The 25,851-nt window shown below is 34.6% G+C and overlaps 1 protein-coding gene across 14 annotated transcripts in view; it reads right to left on the bottom strand.

The window, feature by feature from the left end:
- Nucleotides 1-25,851, bottom strand: part of LOC136829355 (histone-lysine N-methyltransferase 2C-like) — a 189,130-nt gene that overhangs the window by 33,531 nt on the left and 129,748 nt on the right. For 10 of the 14 annotated variants that reach the window (XM_067087796.1, XM_067087798.1, XM_067087794.1 and 7 more), the window contains 2 exons: nucleotides 15,014-15,421; nucleotides 4,926-5,112 (listed from right to left, as the gene is read on the bottom strand). In XM_067087796.1, coding sequence (XP_066943897.1) covers nucleotides 4,926-5,112; nucleotides 15,014-15,421 — 595 coding nt within the window. The remainder of the gene's footprint in view (nucleotides 1-4,925; nucleotides 5,113-15,013; nucleotides 15,422-25,851) is intronic. The other 4 variants (XM_067087799.1, XM_067087792.1, XM_067087787.1 and 1 more) reach the window with 3 other exon arrangements.

Raw genomic sequence — 25,851 nt, forward strand, 5'->3', positions numbered from 1 at the left:
TTCGGTCACATTCAGAAGGAAAATTATTACACAGATGAAAGGATGTCATCTATTGATATCTAGACTTCACTCAAAACTGCACACTGGGTGAAAGTGACCACAGATAATGAGTCAGAAGTCAAGGCCTGCTTCTACTAGTCCTCATCACCACAGAGGGATGTTATGTCTGTACATTATCAACCAACTATCAGACAACCTTGACAAGCATCAGCTCAGAAACACTCTTTGGAAACTACACAACAGTACATGTAATGGCTGTAGCAAGAACTGTCACTGAAGCAGGTTCAGCCTCATAGGAAGAATGGTCATCAGGTATAGGTGTCACCATAGAGTTGATGGGCAGGTAGAAGTCTTTGGAGCAGTCAGGTTAAATAGCTGAAGATCAAGAATGCAAGTCAGCAAGAGCAGATGACACAGTCAAAGGTAACTATTATCAGTAATGAGCAAGCAGGCCAACCCACCTGCAGAAAACCAGAGGTGGGTGGCTTGGTTATCAGGCAAGGCAAGAAAGGAATTACAAAGGCAGTCAGCAATCATAATCAGCGAGTGGACAGTCTGTCAACAAGTAATTCTGGTGAAGAGATGGAATAGCAAGAAGCAGGAGAGCAAACACAGTGGGCTCTCTTTGGCTTGGGAGGATTAATTTTTCACCTTGGTTTTTGGGCACCATCTGCTTTTTAGGATACATATTTTCAAAAACTATGGACAGGAAAAGACTAGAGAATACTTTAGTGTACAAATAAACAGCTACACCACAGGACTGGTTGTAAGACTGTGGATATGCTATGATGGCACTTCCCAGCACCAGGTGAGCTATATAATAAATATATAGTAAACTGGAACTTTTGTTTTTGAAATTTCTAATTTTTTGTTGTTTGTTATTTTATATTTTAGAGTGAGGTTTTGATTTGAAAAACCTCACACACAATACAAAACCTTAGTTAAGGCAGGGTTACTGTATTCCAGATGGAAGTAGGTGAGCAATGTATCCCGAGGTAGCAGACTAGTGTGCATGGTTGTAGTAGGACACAGGGTAGACTGACGACAAGTAGGATGGTTTCTAGCAGGCTGTCAGTCAGGTCTGCAGGTAGAGGTGGTGAGCACTGAACAGGCATGACAGTTTACTAATGAGGATGCACCAAAGAAAAGATTTTTGTCAACTTATGGCCCAATGACCCTGAAACTAACAAGGCAGGCAAATGAAAACCCATTAACCAAATATAGCCTTACTTCTGTGCAATGGCTCTCCGGTCACATCAACTTGGTTGATGTGACACAAAAATGCCCTCTGTAAAAGGTGAAAGTACCCACTACTAACCTCTATTTGTTGTCATTCCTTTGTGTGATTTAGCAATATTCAGACACTGTTTAGCAGTTTTGCATTTCATGAGCATGCATTGCCATTCATTTACTTGATACTTGTTCTTCATGATGATGGTGATTTATGATGTTTTGAGAAATTTTGGACAGTGACTAAATATATGAGAACAAGAAAGAGAGAGAATTACCCACGGATTAGCTCTACCCCTACAGGGATGGAAACTACTGTCTGGATTATTACTTTTTACAGTTAATGAAAGCAATGATGTTGGATTCAACCTAGGAAATGAAAACAGGATGCCAGATTATGCTACTAAGAACAAATCTATTTTTGCTTCAATATTTACAAGCTGATTTGCAATAGTTCAACAGCCATGAGAGCAAATAATGATGCACAGGCAACCTCACTTGAGTTGTGGTATAGAAAAATAGGTTGAAGAGAGCATCTGACACCAGTCCTAAGATTGGGGTGGATCTGTAGGGCAAATACATCTAGCTTTAAGTGTATTGTTGGTTTTGGAACCAAGAATTCTTTGACTTTAATGTATAAAATTTAGAGTATTAATGCCTAGACTAGAAGCTACTTGAGTTTTGCTACCTTTGGTCTAGCATTGTATACGTCCACAAGTCACACAATGGCATTATCATTATTATCAATATTCAGTAGATGAAACCTATTCATATGGAACTAGCCCACAGGGGCCATTGACTTGAAATTCAAGCTTCCAAAGAATATGGTGTTCATTAGAAAGAAGTTAGAGGCAGTAAAGGGAAATACAGAAAGAAGAGATACCACTTATCAAAAAAGAAAAAAAATAAATTAATAAATACCTAAAAATGTATCATAATGTAAGAAGAGTATTAGGGTAGTAATGCATTGCATTGTCCCTTGAACTTCTGTAGTTCCAATTGCACATCCTCTGGGAGGCTGTTCCACAGTCCAACAGTGTGAGGAATAAAGGACCTCTGGAACTGAGAAGTTCCACTGTTAGGCACATTTACTGCATATCAGTGCTGCTGTTTAGTGAATCTGGTTGCTCTCGGCATATAAAGGGGATCAGGGATCAATTATGAATGTGAAAGATTTCTGTTGAAATACAACTTATGAAAAAAGTGACAAACAAGAGACCATCTGTCAATGGTCAAAGCCATAACTGCTACTATTAGGAAACACACACCTACCACCATGAACCATTCTATCTAAATCCCTGGTGGAAGCAGACATCCACATCAGAGAACAGTAATCCAATAAATAAGTACAAATGACCTTAAACAGGTAGCACTGATTTTACCACTCTTATACATATACGAGGCCTTACGAATAATAGCTAACTTATGTGTGGCATTTGCTGAAACTTACATTAGATGTTTCTCAAAAGTCAGGTGAGTCAAAATTTACACCTAGAATAGCTAAAGCTTCAGGCTCATTCAGCAAAGTTCCATCCACCTGGAGGGAGGATGGGGTGTGAAATCTATACGAGATCTGCTAATCAGTGTGTTTTCGTTTTACTGGAGTTCATTCTCATACCCCACCAATTACGCCATTCCCTGATCTGGTCCATGTCCCAATTGAGGCTGACGGCAGCTTCATTTCTCATACGTGGAGATTTTACTACACCCACAAGTATTGCATCATTGGCATACTGAACAATCTTATTTTCCAGGCCAACCACCAAATCACTTGTATACACTAAAAATAATAGTGGACCAAGAACAACACTTTGGAACTCCAGAAAACAATAGGTACTGGTTCACTAAAGATCTCATCCACAGCAACTCGCTGCCGCCTACCTGTAAGGAAATCTTGAAGTAATCTTAAAACATATCCACCCACTCCAAGATTCTGTTTTGTAAATAAGTGCCTTGTGATTTACTAAACTGAAAGCAGCATTAAAATCTATTTGAATTACTCTGCACTCAAAACCCTTATCAAACTTCCCTTGCAAATGGCATGTCAAGTCTAAAAGCACATTGCAGGTAGCTAACTGCTTCCTGTATGCATATTGACTATCACCATCTCCATCATCAGTTATATCAATAACAATATTAGCATCTTTAATGCTTTTCTTTTTTTAATGTAATGTATAAATTTACATAAAACCCTGCCCACCACCACCACCACCACCACCACCACAAAACTTTACAGAACTACTTTCTTCTGCTATTTTCACCTTATACAGTAAACAGTTCAATATAGTAATAGATTTAATTATTCGATTTTGTGCTTCACTTTTCAGCAGAGAAAGCCTCATTAAAACACCCTGTATCAAAAATGCACTGTTTGATGATTCCTTTAAAAACTCAATATCATACACAGTAATTAATACAAGACTAATTTCAAGTTTGTCCTTACTATGTTCATCTCTAAAGCAGCACCACTACTATGGACCCATTCAAAAATAGACTGGCATATAGCACACCGTGAAGACCCTCATTAGCAACAGGTGGATTGCACTGCCGTGTCCAACACTACTACCCTGTTTATTGGGCAATGGTTTCTCTACAATGATCACATTGTATGCATCACTAGTCATGTCCCTCTAAGATGACAGACTTACATTTTCATTCTTAATCCCATAGGTCAGTCTGAGTAGCTGACACTGCTAACTGAAAATGGTGTCCTGAAATGTAACTACTGCAGAACAACCTAAAAGCTAACACAGCAACAAGCAACTATAAACCTCAAGACTATCACAAAATACTTGTAATCAAAATTGTTTTTAAAAATCTAATATAATGTGCTTATTTCTCCAGGCCAACTTAATATCTCCAATTCTTGATTTGCCAGAAATGAATGGTTTACTTTACTCAACAAATATAAATCATTGTTTTTCACTTTTTTTATCCAAAAATATAAATCAATGCAGGCTTTATAAGCAACCATTCAACAATAGGTAAATTACTGGAGTTTGTTATCAGCAACTAAATCAAATTTTGCCAAAAAATTTTCCTCTCCACATCTCATACGATGGCTAATCATAAAATACTGGTGGTTGGGATATGAGACCAATAATGGCGCTTTGAGAATGCATATCCTGTATAAATAAAATGACACAACACCACCATAAGCCAAAAAGAGAAAATTCCATATGTATTCAATCAACATCATATCCTACGTTTAGCTTTTAAAACAATTAACCCAAATATTGTCATAATACTCACCTAAATATACCACGCAGAAATATCAGAAGTAAATGCTGAGTCTGTGAACAACCAAAGCAAATACGTATATATTACAGTATATGCGGACCGACAGTAACCAAATCAATCATTTGAAAGAGGAAAAAGCGCTAACAATCTTGAGGATTGATTTGCTCCATCAAGTGCCCTATTAACAATCATAACTAACAGCATCACCAACTGCCAAGTAGACAATGATAACCACACTTTCAAGATGCATGCCATGCCCATCAGTCAATCATAATGAAGTATATCAAAACTAGAAACATTCCATCACAAAAAAGTCCCTATAATATGAATCACCATCAGATATCAAGTTTTACAAATATAAACACACATTCATCAATATAAATATCTAATAGTTCCAACAAACAGGTCAGCAAACACTGAGGTAACTGGTGTTAATTTCATTATACTACACACACCTGATATGGATTGCAATCCAACGGGAGGATTGTTTGACAATACATCAGCCTTGAGCTTCTCGAAATCAACTTCACTTAGTAATCCATCTGGTCCAACCTCTTGGTGCTGCTGTTGAGAAGTCTTCTGGTGCTTAAGCTGCTCTTGTTTCTCTTGTTCTAATAAGTCTTCTATAAGTAGAGGCTGTTCCTGTGGCAAGGGTAAAAAATGAGTTTCCTGAAATTTTTACTACTAAAAATAAACAATGAAATATATCATTCATCAAGGAAAAATCTAAGGGTATTTCAACAATTAATCTTGTCAAGGGTACCCAAAATTTCCAACAGAAGCAAGAGAGTTCATATCCAAAATGCATCCTAACACTTAAGTACAATGCATAGGCTGTAAACTTGGGAGGTACAAAATTAACTGCCAAATATAATCTAGTACTGTACCATTAGTTACTACTGCAACAGGTAACAGGAAGACAGGGAACAAGACCAAATATAATTAGTCTAACTAAGTACCATATTAATAAAGCAAGCATCAGGCATGTAAACATGAAGTACCAAACTTCAGCATTTATATATGCATAGCAATCACATTTAAACCAGTAGGAGAGATAAAATATATTTACTTTAATAAATATTATCATTATTAAATGACATCATGCAGGAGGGAAAAGTTAATACTTACTACTGCACAGTGATGATGAATGAATACAGTATATACAAAAAGTACATACAAATTTTTATATTTTATAGAAAATATATTTATATATATATATGTATACCAAAGAATATTATATTTACATGGACTTTTGAAAACAATTAAGATACATGAAAAGACAAGCACAGAAGCAGTATTAACACAGACAATGGAGTGGCTGTCATATTATTCTATTCATACCAGTACTGTGCTAGGATGTTTTATGGCATGAGTAAATTTTCATAAAAAGACAGTTAACATCAATGAGAGAGAGAGAGAGAGAGAGAGAGAGAGAGAGAGAGAGAGAGAGAGAGAGAGAGAGAGAGAGAGAGAGAGAGAGTTACTATTCATATGCACATCAAATATCTTGCTGTACAGTAATTCTAAACACGAAATTCAAAGTATCTATGAATGAGGGCATAATAGCAACACAGTACAGTACTTTCGTACCAAGGATTAATTTTTTTGCCACATGAACATAACTCACTAAACAAAAAAAATAAGCATGGAAACTAACTACAGTTTCTTATAGTGAGCAAATGAGGTGATTCAGGAGCAAGCTACAGTAAGGACCATTTACTGAAACAGCATGAGCCTAATGAGTGGATGGAGAATGAGAGAGGGATACAGTCACTATCAGAACAATATTTTGGAAGACAATTAACGATAATTTCAACACAGAAAACAAACCTGTGATGAATATTTACCATGATGAATATCCAAGTGTAATACTATCACTAGCTGCTTGTTTCACCGAGTTTTATTTTTTTTTACAAAACATTATGCCTAAAATTACAGTAAACTACTTGCAAAACCCAGAAGAAAACAAACTGAAGTTGCACAAAGATAAAAAAAGGGCTCATTCAAAACCTTTACATAGATGAAACTAGTGGCTATTTGTGCTTATTATTAAACAAGATTTTTAAGTTTAATAAAAACCTCAATCCAGTACATACAATACTATTAGCACTAAACACAGTTAAAATTCCTAAAGGAAGCCTCAAAATCAATGAAATAAAAACTGGCACCACTCAAGACTTAATTCTCAATTACAAAAACAGCCACTATGCTTTCTGAAACAACAAATATGTAACTTCACACTGACAGGTTTTCATCTAACATGGCTCGCCTCAGATTTTAGCCAAATCATGCCTTTTAAACATTAAAATTTTTAAATCAATGGAAATTGTTATTACAGTCAGAATAAATTAGCAACTAATCCACAATATTCATAAAATACAGAAGAAACACTGAGGGAAATTAAATTCTAAAACTACAGTAAAATATTCCGTATCACTACACTTTCTTTCCTGGTGGATAAACATGAGACTGTATAAGCAATAAGACACTTATCTACACGACAGTTGATGCCTTCAATTTTTCAAGTTATTCACAAAAATCTGGGGGAATGCAACATATACTATCAGCATGATTTCCACATTATGTTCATGCAAAAAGTGACTAATTAGTGTGTGTGTATATATACAATTATCTTACTAAAAATATATAATGTTAGAATCACCTTACTTTAATCATCAATACTGTATAAATGTCACATGGGATGAAAGTTTTAAATTTTATTTCGCCTTCACACCTTTGGCACTTCTGTGCATATGCATTTCAGCGCTGCACATATCAGAAAGAGGTTGACTGATCAATATTACTCTGGATGAATACCCTTAAAGGGTAAGCGCATCACCTCTATTAATAAATTTTAAATTTACACATTAAAAAGGGGAAATATAGAGGGAAACAAAAGGTTAGGGAGCCATGTCTAATACAAACATGAAAAAATGTAATGAAGTTTCTTCAGTGCAATCAGGTTTTCTGTACAGCATATAATGCTGTATGAAACTCTCAGCTGGCCATGGTGGCCAGTGTTGTTGTATTGTCAGATGCACAAGGCTAACTTTAACCTTAAATAAAATAAATAGTACTGAGGTTAGTGGGCTGCAATTAGGTATGTTTAATGACTGGAGGGTGGATGGTCAACATATCAATTTGTAGCCCTCTAGCCTCAGTAGTTTTCAAGATCTGAGGGTGGACAGAAAAAGTGTGGACAGACAGACAAAGCCGGCACAATAGTTTTCTTTTACAGAAAACTAAAAGGGTTTTTTTTCCATTGTTACAAATAAGGGATAATAACCCTACCTAACTGCTTTTTTTGCATCAAGTTTTCAGTTTAAAGTATGGTGGTTTCTTACACGTTTTCTTTTGCAGAAAACTGAAAAGTCAAACAATTCATCTAGGGATAGACAAAACTGGAAACTTAACTCATAGCAATGTGAAGAATATAAACATTACAGCATTCTTGACAAATGTGCTAAACTGGGACATCAATCAAAAATACTTTCTAAGAAGTCTGAGAACTAAAAATACTACCACCTCTTGCATACTTACACAACTCACAATATAACCAAAAAATTTTAAAAAACCAGGATTAAATAGTAAATCAGATGCAGCCCACAGATAATCTGGGCTGTATTTGTGGTGGGTAGGGGGAAAAGAGCATGAGCTCAAATATATCTGTGTCTCAATTTACTTTTCATAATGAATTTGCCATTCGCTTGCTGTTCACTTCTCTCTCTGTGTTATTCTTGAGAGAGAGAGAGAGAGAGAGAGAGAGAGAGAGAGAGAGAGAGAGAGAGAGAGAGAGAGAGAGAGAGAGAGAGAGAGAGAGAGAGAGAGAGAGAGAGAAACAACTACACAGTGAGTAGTTTACCAGATCATGATGCATGTGTTCTATACACATGCACAAATACACAGGCTGAAAAATACATGTAGGTACCATAACATTACTATATTAAGTGAATACTATACTGCATTAAATAAATGTAAACAAAAATCTGTACCAGAAAAAGGGAGGTTGTGGGGAGACTTAACGTGAATCACGTAAGTGCAGTATGTATACACAAGCAGACTAGGCTTAACATCACCTTTACCTAACAGAAATGCAATCACTTATGTCACTTTATTTAAATAAACTTAATGAAAATTTTTTTTATATTCCTGTCAGAACAAAATTTCTTACATCTAACCAACAATTTTGTTCTAATTTTGTTTGAAAATTTAGGGACTCAAATTTACTTTAACCATTGGAGCTAATCATCAGCGGCAAGAGAGTGGAGGGGAGTTAGAGGGGGAGGTCTCCTAAGTAGTGGAGCAGCCTAATCTACAAACACACAGGAAGTGTAGTTGAAATGGCTAATAGGCAATTAGGGCCTACAGTATAAAATTCTGCTTAAATAAAAAAAAAAATGGAAACAAAAAAGTGTCCATGGGAAGTTAGAAAAAAAAAATTAATTTGGCATTTTTCTTCAGGAAGAAGTACACATTCTTTCTCTCTTTTGATATTTCATGATTTAGTGGCAGTTGGAGGAAAATGTACCAACTCCTCGATAAAGGAAGCAATAACTTTGCCGCAATTGAAAACAGTTGCAGAGTTAGGAAAACAGCTACTGGATAAAAACAGTTGCTGAGATGAGGAGGATTTTTCACATTAAGCTAAATGTAGGCGACAAAATAGTAACTAAAGCAAAGAGGGAAATTTTGAGCTAAACATTCACAATAATTTCTTGTCTAAAAGATAATTTCTGATAGCTGTTTATTTCTTAAATGTGTTATTTTTAAAAATTACCACGCTCAGATTTTAATCTCAGAAATTTAATCCTACAGCATGACAAATATTATAATATGCTTCATTTGGTGTTAAGAAACCAGTACATATAAAAAAAATGTTCTTGAAGTTGTCTCTGCTTGTGATGAAAACACTGGATGCACATGTTGGCCACATTTTATTCAAATCCAATATACAATACACAGATACATGAAAGTCTGTCTGCTGTGTTGTGATATCACATGATAAAATATAATTTAAATCTTATGTAGAAATATACTTTAACCATAAGAAAACTAATATTAGTAATAGAGTAAACGCCCCTTATTTGCGTTCTCATGATTCATGGACTCACTGATTCGTGGATTTCTCTATGGAACATATATACACATTATTCACGGAAAATTCGCCCATTTGCAGTATTTTTCACAGAAAGATATTTACTAATTACTGTATTTTCATATCATTTTCATGACTATATGCACTTTTTGTGATAAAATTATAAAAATACTCAGGTACCCAGTTAGTGCTCAAGTTAGGATAATTCGCCTCACGGTAGTTCAATTTTGCAATGGGGTAAGCAATTAATACCAATACGACAATATTATTTGCAAAATATTTTAAAATTTCGCACGGGCACAGAGCAGCATACAATCAGGCAGTGAGAAAGACCAAATTACAATTGACAAGCTTCTTTTCCTCCATCTCTTTATCCCATCTCCTAGTTAAAAATATAAAAGAGAATGATAAAAGTATTGTTGGTAAAGTTATACTCTTGGGTAAATGCGTACAGCCATAAACAACCAAACGAGAAACTGTTGTTTTGCTTATAACCGAATCGGGTAACAACGGCTGTTTCGCTTGTATTTCAGCCATCGTACGGTAGTAAACAATTACCGTAGTTATGTTACAAATGATGTTAAGTAGAATAGGTCTGACATATTTTTACATTATACCCTTAATCTCTATGGATAAAAGATTGGCAAGGAAATATACTGCTAAATTCAAGCTGCAAGTTGTAGCTGAAGCTGAGAAAACAATCTTCAAGCTGCTAATGACTACATTTTATTGTGCATCGGCAACATGGATGACACTCAACCGTAAATAAAATTGGAGAGAAAGTATTTTAATCAAAACTGCTGGCCATGAAAGAACACATTACTGCTGTTTTCACACTGATAAAAGATAAATGCATAAAGCTCGTATTATAATGAAATCAAGTGAAAAGAGAGAACAGAATCTTGATTTTTTTTTTACACAAAACAAACATGCCCCCCAAACAGCCAACGTCATCTATTAACGAAAAAATAGCTAAATTAATTTCACAACGAGACATATTTAAGTATGCTAAGCTAATTCTTGTTTGTTGTTCAACTTGTCTTTGTACTGAATTATCGTAAGTCAATCTGCATGCACCTCCAGAATTAGCTGATATTAATAATTACTATACCATATATGTATAGAGTATACTTTATAGTGTAGGCTAGGCTATCATATATGTATGCATGGTACTGAATACCCTAGTGCAGGCTAGGCTATATTTGTGAGTTTTTCCAACAAACGATGGGTTTTTTGGAACCTAACCCCATCTTAAGTAGAATAATACCTGTTATAAGCATTTTCATTTTTTTTTTAACTATCAAAATAGGCAGTTCTAAGTGTTTTTGGAAGGGTTTTAAGTATTTGCGGATTTTAGTTATTCGCAGAGGGTGGGGGTAGGGGGTGGTACACATCCCCCCCAAATATGGGGGTTTACTGTATTACCTTTTTGAATTGACAGTTTTCATGAAAAATAATCTGTACAATTTCAATGAGATATATATAAAGACAAATTATATGAAACTCTATTGGTTCTAATTAAAGCTCTAATATTGTCAATTACAACCGAATTTTTACAAATGAGAAATTTTAATGGACATATGGATAGGAAATGACAGTCTCACATTTAAATATACTGATCATTTATCATCACAAAATTATGAATATCTTGTTTGAAGTCTTCTATATATCCAAGAGTTCTTGGGATTTCTAATACCAAAAGATCCCCATCAAGATGGTTCATTACCAGACACTTATAATAAAATCTAAACTTAAAAGAAGTATTCTGATTCTGACAATAATATAACTTCAAGGATTTTCATGTAATGCAACAAATAATGCCCTTGGGGTTGTATAACCTTGAAGTTTTAGCATAAATATTACTGTAAACCAATATAACATTGTCTGCATGCTATAACTTACAAAAAAAATTGTATTTGTTAACATTATATTAATGTATTTAGATTTATCCAAGGATTATGTTTTTTTTTATTTTCATAAAATTCAAAGGGGCTGTTATCTTATTTGGTCTGCGATCATAAATCCAGGGACCGTGATATGACAGAAAAAAAATTATTGCATTTAATGTACTCATTTGCTGGCTTTGGGCTCCCTTGTCCCAACTCTTACTTTTACTCTCCCTTCCTCCCATCTCACTGTAGGGAGGTAATCTGCTGTGGGGATGTACAATAGTGATGGAGAGCTTGTCAAGAGCCCTAAGCCATTAACAGGGCCTTGGATACTCTGATAACTGCATTTGCCTACTCTAATCTTTTGTACTTATAAGCTGGATGTTTGTTAAATAAAATGTTTACACTATGCTTTCCTATGATTGTCATAATTTCAAGAATATATATATATATATATATATATATATATATATATATATATATATATATATATATATATATATATATATATATATATATATATATATATATATATATATATATGTATATATATATGTATATGTATATGTATATATATATATATATATGTGTGTGTATATATATATATATATATATATATATATATATGTATATGTATATGTATATGTATATGTATATATATATATATATATATATATATATATATATATATATATATATATATATATATATATATATATATATATATAGTGAACGCATCGTATTCAAGGGGATGCATCCCCTGTGAATAGGTCAAATCCATGAATGCTTAAAACCCTCTAAAAACACTTAGAACTGCCCATTTTGATAGCTTAAACCAAGAAAACCCTGTAAAAATTCTTATACCTGAATATTTTAATAGTTTTATCACAAAAAGTGCATTTACTCATGAAAATTATATGAAAATACGGTAATTAGTGAATATTTCTCAGTGAAAAATACCGCGAATGGGCGAATTTTCCACGAATGATGGCTAGATGTTCCACGGAGAAACCCACGAATGCGTGAGTCCGCGAACCATGAGAATGCGAATATGGGGTTTTACACTGTGTGTGTAATATATATATATATATATATATATATATATATATATATATATATATATATATATATATATATATATATATATATATATATATATATATATATATATACAGGCAGTCCCCTGTTTACGACGGTTCCGCTTCGACGTTCGAGGTTACGACGCTTTTCAAATATATTCATCAGAAATTATTTCCTGGCTTACGACGCGCATGTTCGGGGTTACGACGCGTCGTGACGCCGATCCGACGGAAGAAATATGGCCCCAAAATGGCAGAATAATCATAATTTGAAGGTTTTTTGATGTAAAACTCAATAATAATGCAGTTTACATCGTTTTCAATGCACCCAGAGCATTAAAAGTAAGATTTTCTTATGATTTTTGACGATTTTTGACGATGTTCCGGCTTACGACGATTTTCGGGTTACGACGCGGCGCAAGAACGGAACCCCCGTCGTAAACCGGGGACCGCCTGTATATAATATTAAATGCCACGAAGGAACATGAAACAACGGAGTGGTGCTTGGCCTTTCAACTTACTGTACTTTACTTAGCAGACTGATAGAAATATCGTGGCATTGCCTTTATTTATGAAAATAAGTTTGCAAAGAAAGCTCATATAAATGACAGATGGGGATTATAAAGGACAATATGTACTTGGAATCCAACACAGTTGAAGAATTAGTAGACCTACCAAAACCAGGGTAAATATTTAAGAAGTTTTACAAAAGATTAGGCCCAGCAGCTCAGAAGCAGGGAAAAGTCAAATAAAAGATTATACAGTGAAAGAGACTGACCATCAAAAATTACTGAAGAAAGATTAAGCGGATTACATGTTATAAATGTACAACTCAATAATTCTCCTTCTGGTAAACAATAACAAGTAACATGGAGAAAGAAACCCCTAAGAACATTCTTAGCTTGCCTTATTTTAGTAGTTTTGAAACCATAAAATCATTGTTAAAATCTTTTAATGTCAACCTAGTTTTTTCCTATAATAAGACACTAAAAAGAATTTTAATAAAAAAGAGCCCTAAGGACAGCAACAACATACTATATAAAATTCCATGCTTGGGCTAGACTTCCTTTTTATATCGGCCAATCCAGCAAAGATTTAGAAGTACAAATTAAACAGCACGATTATTCTGTCAAAACAGGGTAAACATCCAATGCAATATTCATTCAAGTGAAAACTCTCACAGGATAAACTGGACTGAAAGTTCAGTGATTGGCAGATAAAAATATTTCTCTTCAAGAAATCTTTTAGAGTCTGCTATGATACAGCTTACTTCCAGTTGTAATTTTAACCTTAGCCCTGGCATGTATTATTTGGACCCCTGTATTAGTAAAATGTTCCAGAATGACCTTAAAAGATAAAACCACTGACTTAATTGCTAATTAGTTACCTCGTATATATTCTCTATATATTTGTATGTTTAATATATTTTTCTCTATGAAAATGTTAAATTTTCAAAAATTGTTATTGTTTACCAAAAGGAGAATTATTGAGTTGTACATTTATAACATATGTAATCAGTTTATTCTTTCCATGGTCATTTTCTGGTGGTCAGTCTCTTTCCCTGTATAATCTTTTGACTTTTCCCTGCTTCCGAGCTACTGGGCCTAATCTTTTGTAAAACTTCTTAAATATTTACCCCTGTTTTGGTAGGTCTACTAATTCTTCAACTGTGTTGGATTCCAAGTACAAATTTTCCTTTATAATCCCCATCTGTCATTTATATGAGCTTCCTTTGTAAACTATTTTTATATTTCTATCAGTCTGCTACGTAAAGGGCAGTAAGACGAAAAGCCTAACACCACTCCATTGTTTCGTGTTCCTTCGTAGCATCTGCCTTTATTTACATATTCATCACTTTCCACATTTTTGTGATTCAGATATACATATATATATTATATATAATTATATACATACATACATATATATATATTATAATTTATATATATAATATATATGTTTTATAGTTTTAGTTATTTCTCTCATATTTTTATGATTCCTCTATATAATGACTTACCTAAATAAATAAATAAATAAATAATATATATATATATATATATATATATATATATATATATATATATATATATATATATATATATATATATATATATATATATATATATATATATTATTGTATATAAACACACACACACACACACCTAAATCTAGTGCACTTCTATGGGACATAATTTGTATATCTGTACACCAAACACTTATTTTACTGTATAAACTAATACCATAACAAATAAAAATAATTGTACATGGGTAGTGGGCAGGGGACAAGACAATGAACAATGAAGACACTGACTGTGCAGCTAATAAAAGCTGGATGACCAGGACTGCTTGAAAAATCAACTAGGAAACAAAAAGCAGCGGGAATAACAGGGAACGCACACATATTGACAACAATTAAGAGGATGATGAGGCTTGTGCAACATTTTGCAGCAGCGGCAGCAGCAGCAGGGTGCTGTTAGTCTCACCTGCAGTAGTAGTGGTCGCCTGGGTGGCTGTGGAGGCAGCATAGGGCCATGAGGGCCAGGAGGAGGAGGAGGACCATGTGGGCCATGAGGGTCTGGTGGGCCATGGGGACCATGGGGACCATGTGGGCCATGGGGGCCAAGAGGACCTGGGGGGCCCATTGTTGATGGCCTTGGGGACAGGTGTGGGGGATGGACTCCCGGAGGAGGAGGAGGAGGAGGAGCATGAGACATGTGAGGTGGGAGACGAGGCCCACCCATACCCATAGTGGGCCCTGATCCCATCATAGTAACATGGTGTGGGCCTGGTCTCATCATGGGGAGAGCTGGAGGGGGTCCTCCGACCCCCACAGGTGACCCCACAGGAACCGGTATGGATCCCCTCACCATCATACCCTCACTCACCATCACCTGAGAGGTAACCCACCACCATTACCAACCACCTTCACCACCACCACTCTCAACTGCCAGACTCACACAGTAAACAAACTTCTACATAATAAAACACGCAAACTAAACTAATTTTTAAAAGTGGCACATAGAGAAAAAAATTCTGCTCTTAGATCTTTGTTATGCACATTTAGAAAGTTGCAAAAAAACCTGTATGAAGTTAATTTCTGTGTGGCTGAAAGTAGAATACTCAAAACTACTGCAGTCATGGCATATTCTTGTTAATGAGAATAACTACACAATCATGCCTTAGTATCTTCTAATACTGTTAATCTTTATAGACTGACTGAATGCATTATCACAAAGCATGTTCCAGAGTAATAAAAAAAGTTACTTAATTTCTCAGAGTAAAGGATCTTAAAACATTATAGCATAGCATTCCTACAACTTAAGAACAGAGGGCTCAAAAACCTGAGAAAAAGATATAAAGCATAAAATAATACATAAAAAGGGGAAAAATCTTCAGGAATTTATTTGTATTATTACTTAGCAAAGATTCTCATAGTCAATGTCATTTTTAGGTTTCATATCTAGAAGTATCATGGAACAACATTCAAGTAAAACAACAGACCTTTTAAGTCCTGTCACCCTTCCCAATTTACATTTAAGTTTTTCCTACATATGAAGTATTTGATTAAGAACAACCTAAACACTCCAGCAAAATGCAAGGATTCATGGGCCCTTAATCATGAAAGAATAAGACTGATAATCTATTTATCTGAGCTTCTATGTCACCCCTATTTTATCTAACTTTTGAATCTATACTGTATTTCAAGTATGAACTCTTGCCTTATCAAACTTGAGCAAAAGTCTGAAGTAATACTGCATCTCTCAATCCATGAAAATCCTAAAAACACAGTGGATTTTACTAATAATCCTTCTACCTTATATTTTGCAGTGCTCTTGATACACAGGGCCTCATATTTAAAGCAGTATTTTTGGCAATATTATGTGCAATTCAGTTACACAAGCTTACAAAGTTAACATGGTGCCTAAGAACATTGACAGACAAGGTGATGGGAATGCTAACATTTTAAGTTAAGGCATAATAAATTACTTTACTTTCATAAAATTGAATCAAACGCAACTTAGCTGTGGCAAAATATGCAGTTATGTCAACCTCAACACATTTATTTAAAACACTAAGTGCAATTGCCTTATGTTACTGCTTCTATGGATATACTGTACTCAAACCCTCAACCACTGTTTGTGCTTTGTTAAGATGCATTTTTCACAATGTAAATCCTAAATTAACCACTCTTACTAACTTAAAAAGACATCACTTATACAAGTCACGAATGGAAAGACTCAAATCTAATCCGCATCAAGATAAAGTACCAGCTCAAAAATATAATCATTACTAAAGTAAACCAATGTGGTAAAGTTTCAAGTTTTTAAATTTACAGTTGTGTTAATTATCCTGGCGCACGTGCACACGCACATACACACACACACACACACCCACAGACTCTGGATAAGTGCAGGCAGACTGATAAATACTTACAATAAAATATCAAGATTTTCAATATTTTCCCACAAACTCACTTCAATCAATCAACCCTAATACCTAATGTGTCAACAGATTTGCATACATTCCTTACTATTAAACTGTTTTAGCCACTCATCACAGAAATAAGCAAATACTGCTTAAAGGAGTCGAGTACTACATTACATACCCACAGGAGAGAGAGAGAGAGAGAGAGAGAGAGAGAGAGAGAGAGAGAGAGAGAGAGAGAGAGAGAGAGAGAGAGAGAGAGAGACTATACTTGTGTAAAAAAGAAAATTAAAGTTAGATCAATCTTAACAGGTCACTTTTAAGAATATAAATTTTATAACGATATCAAGTCATATCAACTGTTAATAAACTGTAATGGCATTATCATGAGAGGATACCCAACAGTCTAAATTCCACCATAATTTTAAACCTTCTTAAATGATCAAGATTTTAAATCATACTGTATATATAAACCTGAACCAGACTATTAATGAGGGAAAAATATTTTACAACTGTTCCCTGTAGTTGATATACTGTACAGTATATGTATATGAGTATAAAAGTTTACTTCATTCAAAAATTCATTCTTCAGCATATACTTTACCTGCAGTCTGTATACTTTTTAGATAAAGATTCCTTATTCTAAGTAACTGTGTATGTGAACAAAATCTCCTAAGTACTTCAAACAATAACTGTGAATATCAACAGAGTTAAAGAATAACTCCATAATCTCCCCACATTATATTATACTTCACCTGACTTCTATAACAAAACAAGACCAGTCAACTCAAGTACAATTCAAGTTCCAAGCAATCTGTAGTATTTCACTGGTCCTTTTTAATGATGATGTATTGCTTCAGGTTAAAGTAGCTGGAAGACCTTGATAATCAGTGTAAGGACCACTAACAAAAAATGTGAGCTACAATTAACTGTCAGGAGGCAACTCTAAATGGGCACCAAAAGCATTAATCCTGAACCAAAAGTTACAACTTCCAAGATAGGTTGCAAATTTTGGACACTAAACAATATACCTCTCTCCACTAACATAAAAATAAAAATCTATATAAGCGTAAATAGATATGATTACTTTCTCTTGTGCCAGCAATGCTTTATTCAAGTAACAAAGAAATATACTATACTCTTACACAAGGTCAACACACTGTGTACTCATTCACCACTGACTTGATGTGGAATGCTATCACCACTTGCCACATTGCTAAAATCTTAATGTGTGAAAAATGAATGATAAAATGAAACACTTCAAACTCACTGAATTACTGCTGTTACAGACCACAAAAACTATTTTTTGTTTTAAAATTATTTCTGAAAAGAAAATTCACTCTTGTAACCTACTACTTATCATTAGCCCTTCTATACACACAAAATCATCCCAAATATTTCAACCACTCTCAAAAAGGAATAAAACACTGTCTGCCAGCAGTACTGTACATGTGTATATGGATCCCATAGTGTAGAAGAGCTTCATGTCTCAACATTTGTATTGTACCAACTGATCTGAGCTGCAAGAAATGGCAGTATCTCATCTTACAAGTAATGGGATTGTTTGAAAAATTAATTTCAGAAATGAAATTTCTTTCAACCTGAACCAACTGCTTAAAGATCCAGCTGCTAAAACCCTTAGAATTAGCTAACTGAGACTCATATGAGCCAAAGGAAAGGTCTTAAGATTAAAATTAAGTCCCTGTTTCCCTCAAAGACATACAGCAAGTTGTGTGCTTTGAGACTGAAACCCTAATAGGCATAAGTAAACTACGAGGTTTGCATTTCATATAATACACATTACAAAGTCCACCTTTTATTTCAGACCTAACTGGAAATGCCAAGGGTTGGGAGGCCTGTACTGCCAACGGATCACCCCAAAAGTGAAGAATATAACAAAGGGAGCACTTCCCCATTAACTGTGAAGCAGAGATGTTACAGACAAGATTGAAGAGCTAACTATTGCAATGTTTCCCAGCTCACTGAAAATACCAGTGTTATAGTGTCACAGTGATTAGTTTACCCATTAAATTTTCATGGATTTGTATAACTGATTACCATTTAACTTTGGTTCTATCAACATAGGGCAAACAATTGCCCTCTTTAACAAATATACATACATTAATCCTTCCTGTTTGTAAAAACAAAATTGAATGGCAATCAAGTATAAAAACCCGATAACTCATAATGGGTAAACTTGCCAATGTGAGTCATCATAAATCTGATGTTCTGAATGAGCTGGGTAACATTCACTGAATCTAGGCTAAAAGAAAAGGGAACAAAAACCCTTAAACTCATCCATACAACATTTTGGTCACAAGACCTGTGACCATCGTTAGTAGTGAAAAGATACCTGGTAATTTTATATTTCATACCCCTGAGGTGATCAGAATTTGAAGTGTCATGGAGATCTTGAAAGAAAAGCAGATGGATCTAGAATCCCAAGAATCTGAAGATCTGACAAACAATACAACTCAACAGCAACTAAAGAAGTTATCAAAGTACCTGGCCTGACTCTTGACTCATCAGCCTGGAATGATCGTTGAGGCAAGAAATGTGATGCCTGCTAGAATCGGTGATAAGAGTTACTCTTTACTCAACTAAAGCAAGTGGAATATAGATAGTATAGCCATCTGAGCGAGGCAAAACAGCTACAGAAATTTTGCATGTGAGTATTCTGAGATGAAATAACCAAGACTATTGTCATGTCTGAAACTACATAAATTAACAAGAAATCAGAAAATACCAACAAGTAAAATGTATGCAGGACAAAATTCAAGTATTGAAATACTATCCTCTAACACCAAAACTTTTGTCTGTAACAAAAGCCGCCAGACAATCATGAGAGGTTGCTAATAACTAGCAAATTGGGAATGCCAATTCCTGAATCAGAGCGCTGAAATGATGTTTTAAAAGATGCAAAAAAATATATGATGCTCTAATCTCAGCTCTTAACATCTGCATACTAAAAAGAGACAGTATCTCTCTCCAAATCATAAATGGGAAATAGTAAATTAGAACTTTGATGTATCCTTAAAACAACTGTGATGGTTGTATTAAGTTCAATGATTTCAAGATAAAAAAATAAAACAAACATCACTTTAGTACTAATCTGATATGAGAAATAAGTCACAAACAATTCTCTAATTCAGGACTGAATTGCTTTTTTTTCCATAAACATATTCCACCTTAAAGCAAATGAAATGTACTGAATTACTTTCCATGCTATGAAACCCCTTTAAGCTTATCTCTGTACATGACTCCATAACATCAACTTCACCACATTTAGACTAAGTATTTGTTCATCTAGTAATGGCATGCACCCTCTCTTTGGTCTGATGTATGCTAAACCACTATGTCAGGAAAGGAGTTTCCACCTAGTACAGCTGCTCTACATAAGCAGCATTTGGAATAGGAACAGCAGCAAGGCTTGGAGAGTCATTAGTTAGCAACCCAGATACAGCAAGAGCACGAATTATACTGGGTAAATCCTGGCTGTGGAAGGGCAGGAGAGGAACTTGGCTTGAGCCTACCAATCCTGTTTACTCCTCTTTTGAAAAAGAAGGATCCATAGAAAATCATCTATCAAGGAACTCTCACTAATTCTACAGAACCTTGTAGAACAAACTTCACTTCTTTGCTGACATCTAAAATAACCTATATTTTTATATGTCAATGCTTGACATATGGACATGTAGCCTGAACATGAAATAGAGTAAACAACAAAAAACATTACAATTAGCAAAAGTCTGGGGTCTTCATGGTAAAATATTATGTTAACGCTGCTTGAGACACTAGGTTCAAACAACATAAGTGCAGTACTACAATCAAAGTGCCATCATTTCTTTTTTCTGAAGGGAGACAGAGGCATTTGTGATGATTTTGTGTGCAAGAAAAGATAATGTACGTAATGGACTTCGGATGAAACAAATCTGGAAATTTTCAATCTGACCCTACACAGCAATGCATTACCTTCCAACAAAACATCTATACCTCATAAATGTGGATCACCTGCATTTTTGTAGCAGTCAATTAGTGGCTGAGATGCTGAAAAAATTTGCAACAACAGAGAAAGGCATTTTTCACAAAAAAGAATATGGATATATACCTAGGATAATGCTTTATAAATCAGTTAACAAGTTGTATTAAACAGTAACCTTCTCTACTGCATTCATTTTTTACTAATATTTGAGCATTTATAGTTGCACAAGAAAAGGCTCCTGTATAGATAACTAGAACCACTTTTAAATAGTATATAAGTAATATCAAAACCTCCTAATACATGTTTATCAGCAAGTTCAATTCACATCCTGCAGGGGTACACTTCATATCTCCAATCAGTTTTCATCTAATGGTTATTCACATAACCATTCATCATATCAATATAAAACAAGGATGTAAATATGCTTTCCTCTACATGTCTTACTTATTAATCATAAACGGAAAAAACTGGGGTAAAGCAATATGAATTAAAGAGAAAATGAGGCCCATTTTCAAACAATTCATCTGATATACTGAAATGATATCTAGCCCATGTACTGAATGTATTTAAAGATATTCTCTCTCTAAATTGCCATGAACACTTTACAAAACAATTTCTAAACTGTTCTTTTCAAGTGGGACCATAAATTCTTGCTTAAGAGGATGAAAAGATTCTTGACATATTTTATAGTGATATTAAGAAACTTAACCAGGAAATGGCATGTTAGCTTTCAAAAGTAAACTCTGAATACAGTGCTACACCATCTCACTTACAAAAGACTGGATATTTTTCTGGCATAAACCTTCAGGGGAAAAACTGCATCCATGCATCATCAAATGAGATTCTGCATGGGGGGGGGGGGTTGAAACTGTAATTTTACAAATGTTGGAACATCCAAAGAATCTGCATTTTTTAACTGAAGACATTCATAAAAACATTGTAAATTACTATGGAAAACTTATGAACTGTGAATTCATCAAGTGGCAACAAACGGTCCAGTCCATTTCTAGCCAGTGGCAAAACTACATGGAATGCAATTTTACCAGCCAAGCTCATTCTCTGACAACTGAAACACCCCCTCTGCAGCAAACAAACAAATACCAAATGACTGACTAGATCCTTGCTTTTTTTCAATTGTATCTTATTTAAGGTAGTGTTTTTACTTCAATAATAAAAACATGAATAAAAAAATACAAACATCTAAAGCAAAAGAATGAATAGATTGTTAATTTACATAGAAATAAGATGTTTTATGCATCTCAAAAGCAGAAAAATATTACCGTTATACAACGAGGCAAACATTAACACTATATTTAATTTTCCAGGCAAATGAGCCCACTACTACTTGAACCAAGAATGCAGCCAACACTGAGAAGCAGCAGAACATTCTTAGTTAAATGGTGCCAATGACCTTCAGCTAAAAGTACATGTGCATGTGAATGTATAATGCTGCATATTTATCATGTTTTTTATGAATTCTGTGTATACTGTACATACATATCACATATACATATGTGAAAATGCATATGTATATCTATATAGATATATAAATATACATAAATTCCACTATATTTGTGTATTCTTCGGTGTACTGAAAACCCAGGGTCTCACTCTCATGGACTTGTTATAAAATCGTGAGCCATTCCCCCTACAACATATTTACAATATTTATGGCTACATTTTTACCCACTATTCTCCCTCTTCAATAAATAGTACCAAAAAACTGTTAAACCATTTGTCTACAACAGGAACAACTACTGTATTTGTTTATGAATTCACAAACTGTTTTTTTTTCCTTCATTCCCTTCATTGCTTGTCAGACATCACAACTCTCTCCATCCCTTCATTGCTTGTCAGACATCACAACTCTCTCCATATGCATTTCATCAAGTAAAGCAAATTTAATGATAAATGTTTCTTTAATAACCATACAAAATAAAGTTATATTCGAAAGCAATGTGAAATAACTAGCTGAAATATATAAAGTAGAAGTGACAACTACAGAACTTACTACATTGCCTGTCATGAGGTTACATGATGGAAAGTAAGGTAAGTATTTAGTTCTGACAATAGATATCATAAGCAGTTATATTCAAGTGTCCCAAATCACCAAACTTGCACTCTTAGGTGAAATAAATTTCAACATACTGCAGATCAAACAAATCCCTCATGTCTGGAGGAAAACTTGAACAATTTCTTCTTTTTGTTAATTTTTTTAAAAGATACAATGGACAGCTTCATTAGACACTAATTAATAATGCTAGAAAATCTTCTTTGACCTTTTCATAATGATGTTTCTGATCCAGACAGAACAACAGAACAGAAAAAAAAGAATCAATGCTAGGAAGTAAGATTACATTTCCTTCATTCACAAATAGTCTGTCTGTGTAAGACTAATACCAAATGTGCCGTAACTTTCATTTTTCAAGTTAAGGGAGTTGAGCAATCCTTACATATACAGCAACCTCTGCTTTTCAGCATCGTCAACCACACAAGACAATGCAACAGTCAAGTATACGTAAGGAACGGAGGAGTTGCCTCTTTGTAAGGTTACATTACACTCCAATAGTATCTTAAGAAGTAATGTCACTGCAGCACATACTACCTCAGCCATGCTGCCCAACAGAAAAAAGAACATAAGGACAGGCATCATCTCAGCAAGTGCTAATAACAACCTTAGCATAGGCGTCATTTTGAGCCATACGTCTGACGTCACATTTAATGAGAAGACCTTAAATAAGGGCAACTGCAAAATCTGAAACTTGCCCAAATCATCAAGGCAACAGAAATTCTGGAAGCCCTGGTCAAGATATTCTCACACGCAAGTAGTGCTCTTAGAAAGAGCCTTCTAATGTGAATTAGGCAATCCTGCAGTAGCTCTTAGTGCCACTGATTTTCAGAAAAAGAAATTCCACATTAAGTCTATGAACCTGGATGTACTTGAAACAGGAGAACAGGTTATATACAGATTAGTATGCAGGAGTAGCAGTTCTACTGTAGCTGTCACATTTGTCAAGTGACAGGAATGGACGTGAAAAGTCACAAGATTCCACTTAAATTCCAGTGATCAAGCTTCCTTCTTGAAGATAATTCTGGACCTTTTAAACCCTTACCAAAAATGGGGAGAGGAAATTTCAATCAACTCGCTTTCCCCAAAGCTATTCCACTGCACACTGTTACAGCAAAGAATGCTGCCCATTCTCTGACTCACTTCACCTTTGAACTACCTTATTTTTGGAGGAATGACTACAGAATTAAGTATCAATGTTGTACATTACATTTATTCCCATTCTTGAGGAAGGCTTGATCATTTCCACACAACTTGATATATACATTACCTGCAACAAGCATATTGTCAGCTTCTCCCCATTCCATTTAGCCTTTGGAAACAAAGTACACTGACTGTTCCACCACCTTATGGATGTATGGATGAAGGAAGAAATGTACAGTCAAGTGTGCCCAACTATATACAGTACTGAGAGTTTATACCTCACTGGTGAAAGGCTTGAGAAGTAGCCCAAGGCAAAATAAAAGTCAGATTAAAACTGAAATCTGGTATGATCGATGCACATAGGTTACAAAATAGAATTCCCAGGAATGAATCAACACTCAATTGAATTGTCTTGGTCTTCAAGAACTTTTTTCCATATTGATGTGACCGTTTGTACATAAAATTCTTGCATTAGCCTTAACATTCAGCCAGCTGCAGTGTTACTTCACTTTTAATCAGTGGTTAAAGTAATTTTTACGTAAAATTTTCATAACTTTTATTAGCTTACTTTTCTTGTGATAAAGGATTTTAAACAGTGGTTAGAGTAATTTTTACATAAAATTTTCACCACTTTTATGAACTTACTTTTCTTGTGATAAAGGTTTTATAGGGATAAAAAATGGATTGTTTTGGCCTCTTCACTATTTTCTCTAGTATTATCATATATTTTGGTGTTAAGATATGTAATAAACTTTTTTGTTGTGTATTTATTTTGTAGCTTTTTTGGTTGCTTACTTAGTGTACCAATAACTTCACTGATACCCATAACTGTGCATAATTTTTACATGCATTGTTCTCAATAGAGTGATATTCAGTGGTTCTCAACTACCTTTGCTAATTTTGATTTAATGGATGTTATACACGTATTCGCTGGGACCGGTAGCTGAGCTGGGACCATGTTTTGTATATGCAATGAAGATGGAGATTATTCCTCTTGCACCTATCTTAATTCAATCTCATCTATCATCCACTGCACAGTTGAGGTGTAGGATTCTGGGGTTACTTACTGTCTTTTATGTCTCATGTTGACAGTAAGTACCATATTTGATGGCTTATAAGACGCATGTCTGCATAGGACGCACCCCAATTTCAGCAAGACATTGAGGGAAAAAAAAATAAGGTCTCCTAGCCTATGCTCATATGATTTTGGTAAGTAAAAACTGTAGTATTAGGTTATCATATGCATATTGTTTCTTACCAACAGAATCAACAAAAACATTAATAAAGAAGTTATTTACCATATTTATATTTATCAAAATATGTATTATACAATCAGCCATTTACTAAGATCGAATGTTTCGTTTACTGCTGAAAGCTACCTCATAGGTTTACCAATAGATTGCAACACATTCATTTGTAAACATTGTTTCTTACCGGCAGAATCAACAAAAACATTAATAAAGATGTTACCTACGGTAATATATGTTACATATATCCATTGTATATTATAAAAGTATGCAATCAAGCTATGGAATTTACTACGTTTCATCACTGCAGCTGAAAGCTGCCTCTTGGCTTGATATGAATACTGTTAGGTGGCAGCACCATCGTTTGTAAGCATGCAGACGACGTTGGTGATGTACAGTTACTATGCCTAAAGAGAATGGTAGCAGGAATTGTCAACCACCAATTGATCGAAGCCA

The sequence above is a fragment of the Macrobrachium rosenbergii genome, chromosome 44, assembly GCF_040412425.1.
Source record: "Macrobrachium rosenbergii isolate ZJJX-2024 chromosome 44, ASM4041242v1, whole genome shotgun sequence".
Classification (NCBI taxonomy): Eukaryota; Metazoa; Arthropoda; class Malacostraca; order Decapoda; family Palaemonidae; genus Macrobrachium; species Macrobrachium rosenbergii.